A 9,545-nucleotide genomic window follows, 5' to 3' on the forward strand; every position below is an offset into this window, starting at 1 on the left:
TATTGTTTATTCCAATATCATTCTGGATGGAAAAAAGAAAATATCAAAACAGTACAAGACTCCTACTTCTTCTCCAGGTGTCATGGTTTACATCCCATGGTAGTAAAGAATCCACTCAAACATCCACAGTGGATAGTCCCCAGGCAGTTGTGGGAACATGACTAGAAAGGGGACAGCCCTTCAGGAGGGAGGTGATATCTACAGCTGTGCCCCCTCTCCACCCACTCTGCGAGCATTTCAAGTACAGGGTAGAGAGAGGTTTGCTGTGCTCCTAGCCTCTCTGTAGATTTTTATTCCTGGTGCCTGTTTGCAGGGAAGCATTTAGCCTTGGTCTCAACATCTCCCTGCACCTAATGGGTTCCCCAGAGAGGGACAGCAGATACTCCCCAGGTCCTAGCAGATAGCCTTCCCCAGGAACTACTTGAGAATGAGTCAAATTGAAAATGTAAAGTAACTAAAAATAACAATTCAACAAAGAAGTATTACAGATGTTAGATACAATGAAAAAAAAGTATTTATAATCAAATACAGAGAAACCAAAAGGGATGAGAAAGTTAAGAGATGGAAAAGACACAATGAGAAAATCTAAAACAAATAAGAATATCTAAATTTGGATTTAGCTGGAATACCCTGAAAAAAAGAGAGAAAATATGCCTTGTAACAATCAAAGAAAAATGATTAAGAACATTCCAGAACTAGTTAAAGACATTAGTCTTTGAGTCCCAGAAGATGCTTGAGTTCCAACTAACATAAAAACAAAGAAATCCACATCTAGAAGTATCTTGTAAAAGCTAAAAAAAAAAAAAAAAAAAGATAATGCATCCAGAAAAATTATTTTCAAAGGAACAATAGTGAAATTGGCAATTAGCTTCTCAAAAGAATAACAAACAATAGGATATAGGCTGAAAGAAAATAACTGCTAACCTAGAATTCCTAATCTTCTAAAAATCCTTGTAGCAACCCACTTTCCAGTCCCCCTTCTGTCCCTCTCAGACAAAAGCTTTCTTTCTCTCAATAAATTCTTCCTACTCTTTTTCCTAGAACTCATTCCTCAGTTTTAGAGAACATAAACTCAGTGTTTCGGTCATCTAGCAGATTGGGAATCTCATTCCCCTATAGGACTGGAGGGCTGGAGATCTTCCGCCAAGATAATTAGATGGAGACCCATGGGGCTCAGCATTGAATTTTCCTCATCCATTGGAATGCATTCTTAAGCATTAATAGATGTTTGCCCCTTGTGTGTTGAAAAAGAACCCTTTGATATTTTTCCTCACACACTCATGGCTTAAACCCCCTATACCCTAGATGGAATGCAGAGGGAAGATTTAATTATGCTAGCCAGATAACTCAGTGGACTAAAGCGCCTGCATAGGCAAGCACTAGGGGACTGGGGTTCAATCCCCATGCCATGCTGGCCCTGCCCAGGAGGCACGCTGAGACAGCAAATGACACTGGGCATAGTGGCACACGTCTATAATCCCAGCACTTGGGAGGCTGAAAACAGGAGAATCACTACCACTCTGATCTGTGTAGAGAGATAATGAGGATCCTGTACTAAATACACAATAATAATAATAATAATAATAATAATTATTATTATTATTATTATGCTTATGATTATTATGCTATTTTATAATTAGAATCATACTGTAGGGAAGAAGAAAAATAGTCAAAATTGCCATATGTTCAAATTTTCTTTACACTAAGAAGTAATTCTTATTTATGCTCAAAGTATAATTATAATCCATATGAAACGATTCACATTCATGTTCATTCTGTGTGACTTAAAAAAGATTATGTTAGATCTAGAAAATTTTTCAAATGATCCTAAGTACATTGAGGTCTTTAGAGGATTTACACAGACCTATAAGCTAGATTGGAAAGATATAAAGTTAATCTAAAATCAAACATTGACTTCTAATGAGAGACAAATGGTGTTACAAGACACTATTACATTTGGGGGTGAATACCATACTGTTATTTTTAGACACACAGAAGATAGGCAGCCAGGGGAACAACCAGTTCCCAGTGGAGCACAGGTAGTCCCTATCCAAGACCCCTGTGGGCCTAACAGCCAGACAGGAGAGTGGAGCAGGAGAAATTTTCAACTATGTATTCTTGAAGGTCTAAGAAGGACAAAAGCTAAGACCACTAGTTTTTGTTCGTTTTAAATTTTGTTGTTGTTCTTTTTTTCTTTCTTTTTTAAATTTTTTTATTTGGTGCCAGAGATTGAACTCAGGAGCTTGTACTTGCCAGGCAGGTGCTTATTGCAGAGCTATCTCCCTGGCCCAACCTACTAGTTATTTTAAATTGTCTCTGGGCATATAGCTTAGTGGTAGAGCACCAGCCTAGCAAACACGAGGTCCTGAATTCAATTTTCAGTACCTCCTAACAAATGAATTGTCAACAATTTATCAAGAAAAAGATGAGAGGGCTGGGGAGATCCCTGGATCCCAAGTTGGATCCTCATTATAAAGGTGGCCACTGGTGGAGGCCCTAGAGCTCAGACTCATCTTCCTAGCTGGTCTAGCAAGACTAAAGGGACCCAGGGAACTCTGTCTCCTCACTCTGGCTGGACTGTCATCCCCACCAGTCATCTCCATGGAGGAGCTGTGAATAATCATGACTACAGAGGGAAAAGAAATCATCCCATTGTTGGACCTTGGCACAGGTCTCTTTGTCCTTTTCATTCCTGACCTTCCTTGCAGCCATCATTCCTCAATAGATAGGAGTCATCAGATAAAAAGTAACTCATCTAAGCTATAACTTAAGGGATGACTTTCTCTTCACCCATTCTTTTTAGTTATGCACAAAAGCCCAGCTACCACCTTGGGAGAGAAATTTTACTCTGTCTAAATACTATGATACATATATCCAGGTTGCCAACTAGTCAAAATGATGTTAGATTTGTTTTACAAATACAATATATACTGTTGATTATGTACAATAACTTGGGTTTTCATTGGTCAAGAATATGTTAATTGAGCCAGGCACATGCCTATAATCCCAGCATTCAGGAGGCTGAGCCAGGAGGATCATTGTAAGTTCAAGAGCAGCCTGCCTTACAAAGTGAACTCAAGGCCAGCCTGAACTGCATAACAAGACTCTGTCTCAAAAAGACCAAAAAAAGAGAAAACAATATGTTGTTATAATCTGTTTCAAAGTCATCAAAATAAGTCTTCAAAAATTTTAGAGATATTATAGTTAAAACTGGAGGGACTGAAAACAAAATATCAAAAGAGGATTCTAAGAGTTAGTGGGTTACAATTGTTAGTCCAGTTCCTTAAGAACAGTTTCCAGATTTATTAGCGGCTTGATTTCACTCATATGCCAAAGATTAAAGGAGTTCAATACTTATTAGTCTGGGTAGACAACCTCACAAACTGGGTGGAGGCCTTTCCTTGTGGAACAGAAAAGACACTAGAGGTGGTAAAGTTTTAGTCTCAGAAGTCATACCCAGATTCAGACTTCCTAAGAGGTTTCAGAGTTATAATGGGCCTTCTTTTAAAGAAATTGTTATACAGGGTATCTCTCAGGCACTGGGCATTCTCTATAACCTCCACTGTGCATGGAGGCCACAATCATCAGGAAAGGTAGAAAAAAATGAATGAGACCCTAAAGAGACATCTTTGAAAAAAGGCTCAGGAGACCCACCTACAGTGGCCTCTCTTACTACATTTAGCTCTTATCAAAATAAGAAACACACCTCAACTTCTAGGCCTCACTCCATTTGAAATGCTTTATGGTCACCCTTTTCTAACAATTTCTCTTCATAGAGAAACATATGCCTTACTGAAGGATGTCATCTCACTGGTAAAATTCCAACAGATTCTTCAACAGCTAAAGCTCAGCCTAAAGAAAAGAAAATTCTGTTTTCCATCCCAAAGACTTAATACTGGATGTTCCTTCCCTCATCATCTTCTCTAGAACCAACTTGGGAAGGACCACACACCATGATCCTGCCAGCTCCACCAGCTGTTAAGGTAGCAGGTCTGGACTCCTGGATACACCACACCCAACTAAACTCCTGGGAACCAGAGACTGTCACTGAGTATGAGAAACCATCACAGGAATACTCTGTGAATGCATAGAAGACTGATTCTTGTTCAAGAAAAAACAAGGTCTTCAGGTAAGTAGTCTAAGATGTTTCTCTTAGCCCTTTTACAAATCACTTTAACACTTAAGAGATAATGCAATTCCTTTTTAAGATGGGCACAAGAATATGCAGAGTCACTGCAACAATCATCTTGCTGGATATGTGGGTTGCTCCCCTTGTACAGTATGTCTGGATTTCCTTGGTGGATGTCCCCATTTCAAAGAGATGACTGAAATAAACTATAAGACTATATTAATGAGTTACAAAAGAGTTCAATGGTTCATAGTTTTGTCCACCAGTACAGGTAGCTGAGTGGCCTATGAACTATACTCTTAACAATCCTGGACATAATAGAATTTTTTCTAACGTTGCCACTGAAGCCTCTTCAAAAAGTCTGTTAGGACCCCTATTAAGTAAAAGTAAGGGTCCTCTCCTGAGGGCCAACAACCGTAGATATCAAGCTGGCTAGTTTTAGATATGGGATGAGTATCTATGGTTAACTACCACTATACGACATGTTAGTAGAAAGGCTGGTCCTCTTACATTGGAGACAGAAAAGTCACTCCTATTCTCATTGGCCTAACTCTATTAAATACTTGGGATGGACACCCTCTGATTAAGATATACAAACAGTAACTTTACAAGCTGAAGACTGAAGCCTCTTGAAGGCTTCAAACCTTCAAGTTTGCAACACACTGGTTTAATCACCCCAGAATTAGATGGGAAGCTCCCAATGGTACTTATAGGTCCTGTGGAACCAATCTGTGGCTCTGGCTACCCCTGGATGAATAGGGAGGTGCATGCTGGGATTTGCATGGTTACAAGGCACAAGTGTGGAAAGTACTGACACACCTGCAAACTTATCCTGCCTATAACATTCATGGTTTAAAAGTATGTTTCACTGGTACGATCATTTGGTTTCTATTTTTATTCTTTTCCTAGCGTTAGAGGATGTCTTGCAACACATTGAGTTTGCTATGGTTGATACATTGTGCCAACTTGAGAAATTTTGAAGGTTAAGTGACTCCGCAGAGGGCCAGGGTCCTCACTCTGTGAATATCCTGAGCTCGTGGAAGAGGAGGACATGGGAGACGGTATGGGTGGACAGCCACCCACAATACTATATAAGGGAGGAAAAGAGGATTGTTTTCCCCACTTTTTTGCTCTTGTTGCTTTTTTTTTTTTTTTTTTTTTTTTCTGTATTTTAGGAAAAGTTCTACAGGGCGTTCAGGGTCTTACTACTATATCCGATTCATAGTGATCCATCTGTTTACAGCGTCCCAAGAGCTGGGATTACAAGCACGCACCACCACGCCCAATCTAAATTGCCATCTCATCGTGCCCCAGGGGCGGGGCTGGCATGGCCCAGGATTGAACCCCCAGGCCCTGTGCCTGCTTGCAGGCACTTTAATCTGCTGAGCTATTTGACCGGCCCTCTTGTTGCTTTGCTATCTTTTGCCACTTTAAAATTTGGCCCCTGTGCCATGCCACCCTGCCTTGGAACCAGATAACTATGGACTGAAACCTCCAAACTGAACTAAACAAACCATTCATTCCTATTTTGGGTGTCAGGTACTTTGTCTCAGCAATGAGAGAAAAGTGACCAAGACAGAAGCTTTAACTAACTATACTTAGAAGGCCTTAAATGACACAGAGGCTGGTCACTCTCTCCTGAATAAAGAAGTAAAATTAATGAGGCAATCCACCCTCCAACATCAGATGGCATCAGACATGCTAACAGCAACACAAGGGGGTCCTTGTGCAATTATAAAAGCTGAATGTTGTGCAAACAGTCCTGATCTTTCTGCTACCATCTCAATAGCTGTTCAAAATATTAGACAACAGGTTAGTGACACGTCAGATTCTGAAATTCCCTGGACCTTTTCCTTATCCTCATTATGGAAAATTACCAGCTCCTCCTGGCGGAAAACTTTGTTGGCTGTATTCATAATTGTCCTGTTGATTTTATTATTTGGCCACGTATACATAATTGTTTTGTGGCCTTGTCTCCTCCAGAAGTAAAGCTGTATGTTTACCCATGACACACCTATCTTGTGCCTATGGAGGGCCTTTAGATAGACCCTCTGTGGAGTACCTCTGACTGCTGATCACAACAAAAGTAGCTGATCGGGAAAGCAAGGAAACGAAGGCAGATAAAGCACAGTGAGGATGTGGCTTAGTGGCAGAGCTTTTGCCTAGTGTGCTCCAGAACCTGTTTGATCTCAGCACTAAAGGAAAAAGAGAGAGAGAGAATGGGGGAAAGAGGATGGAGAGAGAGAAAAAGAACACACCATTCTCAAGAGAGGAATCTTCCATTTGGCCTGGGTGGTAAAATCAGAGGCCTGGCTTGGGGATTCACTAAAGTGTTCATGTTTTATACTATTTTCTACATACATTTGATAGTGGTAAAGTGATGATAGTAATAATGATTTTATAAATGGGGCCAGGGAGATGGTTCAGTAGAGTAAGCGCTTCCCTGGCAAGTGCAAGGGCTTAAATTCAATCCTCAGTTCCGGAAAAAAAAAAAAAAAAAAATGTTATAAATCACTGAAAGGAAAAAATGGGACCAGTCACAGGTGTACATTAGGACATAAAGTATGCATTCGCTTGGTCACTGCCTACCTGCAGGCACTGTGTATCCTCCATCTCATGGATCTTGGAGAGGTTTTCCGCCACTGTCCTGGAGGCCGGCTGTGTCCAGAGAGAGGAAACTGGGGCAGTTTGGCACGCAGGCTAATCTTCTCTGTTCTTTGAAGTTCTTTTGTGAAGTACCACCCTCCTACAGGAAAACAGGAAAGCCAAATCAACTCTCTTAATAGCAACTCCAGCCACTCTTGGAGTGGGCTACCGCTGACAATCAGTAGTCTCTAAAACTGACACCCCATGGCCACAAAGCACCTGTCCCATCCTGAGGACCGCATCTCTTCATTTTGTCTGTCTCTTGCTGTCTTTGAAACAGAGGACCAGCAAATGGAGGAACCGTAACCTGCAAGCAAAGAGGATCCTTAAGGCCTAGAGTACAGTTTGCACTAAGTTATTTACATCTTCCTTAGCAATCAAATATGGCCATACTGCACACCAAAGCAGCTGAGAATAAGGCCCAGGAGTAATGCCAGGCCCCAGAGCAGTGGAGGGTTAAACACTACCTGTCTCAGATGGGGGCATTTCACTGAGCTCAAATAGCTGGACAGAGGAGAGACCCACAGACCAGGGATATGCATCTGCATCACTGAGCCATCAATAAATTATGCTATACAGGTCCTATCCTCAAAAGCTTCTCAGTGTAAAACAGGTTAGTCACATAGAGACAATTTATAATCTTTTTTTTTTTTTTTTTTTTTTTTTTTTTTTTTTTTTAGCACTGAGGTTTGAACCCAGGCCCTCAGCTGAGCAAATGTTCTGCCACTGAGCTACATCCCTCAGTGACAATCTAGTCAGGACAGGGCCAGCTTGGGGCACTTCAGGATCATGAGGCAGTGCTTCTGTCCCAGCCTAGGAAGAAGTACTCCTGGGACCCTGCTAACTGCTGTTTAGGGGCTGAGTTAACAGGAGGGCAAGGGGTCAAGGGATGGGATGTACAGAAGTCTTTCGATTTCTTTTCCCTGATCTCCTGAAGGAAAGCAGAGAGAACATTTTCCCCTTCCTTTTCCTCCACAGCATTTAACCCAACCCTGGGCCCAAAGGTATACAATCACTGAACTGGGTATGGTGTCATACTTCTAATCCCAGCTACTTGGGGGGCTGAGGCAGGAGGATCATAAATTTTGAGACCAGCTTAGGTAACTTAGTGAGATGATCCTGTCTTGAAATAAAACTTAAAAAGGATTGAGATTTAGCTCAGTAGTAGAGCACTTGCTAGCATGTGCAAAGCCCTGGGTTCTATCCCAGTGTGCATATAAAACACACACAAACACACACACACACACACCCCTACGTTGAGTAAATGAAGGCATAATGTACTCTGCTTCAACACCTCTGACAAATTTTACACAACCAGGACTGGCCAGATAACTCAGTGGACTAAAGTACCTGCTTAGGCAGAGCATAGCAGCTGGGGTTCAATCCCCAGCATGCCATGCCGGCCCCACCCCTGGGGCACGCTGAGATGGCAACTGAGACTGGTGTGGTGGTGTGCACCTGTAATCCCAGCTTTTGGAAGGCTGCAAACAGGAGGATCACTATGAGTCCAATCTATGTAGTGAAGCCCTGTAGACCCTGTACTAAATACATTTTAAAAAATTACAAAAAATTGTATGCAACCAAATAACCCTTATCTTCATATTACTGATGTGGCTTGGTTTTTGTTTTTGTTTTTTTTTTTGTTTTTTGGTTTTTTTGGGGGTTTTTTTGAGAAACAAAATAAACTACATCTCTCTTCAGAACAAGACATTTTTAATTAGTAACATCACGTGACCACTTCTGTTACTCATGCACAAAACACTGCGATCTGCATCTCTCCATTTTAACTCATCCATGGGCCGTGTGGACAGCTGAGGACCTGCTACAAGTGGGACCAATAACTCTGTGGGGCACCCTCCCCGGCCCCCAGACCCACAGTCTTGCTTGTTCTGGCTGTGCGCACACTTCCTGTTCACACATGCTCCACAGGCCTCTCTCCCTCTGCTATTTCTGGTTTGCTGCGCAAGTGAGGAATGAACAAACAGAAGAACCAATTATCATGTATCCATGTGCACACTGTGCTCACAAATAGATGTGAACTTGCCAGTAACCTAAATTACTCTGAGTTCCTACTCTGAAAGGGGAAATGCTTTTGTGCATATTTTTTTATTTCTTTTTTTTATTTTAATTTTTATTTATTTTTTTGACAACTCATACAGAATTTTACTTAACAAAGTAATATGAATTGCACAGTATTTGTTGTAATACATGGTATTGTCTTACAGCCAGCTATTCATATTACCAGATATATACACATAAAATTGGAAGAAGAAAAAACTGGAGCAATGTATAAGAAATTAAGAAAAGAAAAAGTACAAACAATTGAAAAAAAGGAGACGAAGCTAATTAGAGCATTGTCTGCTTCTTTCCATTTCCATTTTTTCTTTAATATTTATTTATTTATTTGTCCTGTCAGAGGTGAATATTCTATTGGCATCTAAATATTATAAGTGTTTGAATTCAACTAAACATCTAACACTGTCTAGCAGTCTATAATATTAGTGGGTTATCCTCAGAAGTTATTGACTTGAACCTTTTACAGCTCATTGTGTTAATATGGATTTACTTAATATACCTCATTTTTATACTTTTCTACTGGATGGTTAAGACCAAGATGTAGCGAGACCTATATTCCCAGAAATGTAACTTTTGTATCTGATAAGGTCAGCCTAGCACTCTCAGGATTTATCCTGCAGCCCTGTACCACCTTTTGTACATCCTTTTGTCAGTGTCTGACATGAGGATGAGTCACGGCCATTGCTTGACCAAT

General features: G+C 40.8%; 1 protein-coding gene across 1 annotated transcript in view; it reads right to left on the bottom strand.

Annotated features, from left to right (window-relative positions):
* The window catches only part of LOC101577244 (protein FAM228A), a 55,675-nt gene that overhangs the window by 37,772 nt on the left and 8,358 nt on the right, over positions 1-9,545 (bottom strand). Inside the window, 4 exon segments of the mRNA XM_023710867.1 lie at positions 6,719-6,875; positions 6,995-7,064; positions 7,066-7,082; positions 8,652-8,733. Of these exon segments, the coding sequence (XP_023566635.1) occupies positions 6,719-6,875; positions 6,995-7,064; positions 7,066-7,082; positions 8,652-8,733 (326 nt within the window).

This window comes from Octodon degus, unplaced genomic scaffold (assembly GCF_000260255.1).
Source record: "Octodon degus isolate 3935 unplaced genomic scaffold, OctDeg1.0 scaffold00019, whole genome shotgun sequence".
Lineage (NCBI taxonomy): Eukaryota > Metazoa > Chordata > Mammalia > Rodentia > Octodontidae > Octodon > Octodon degus.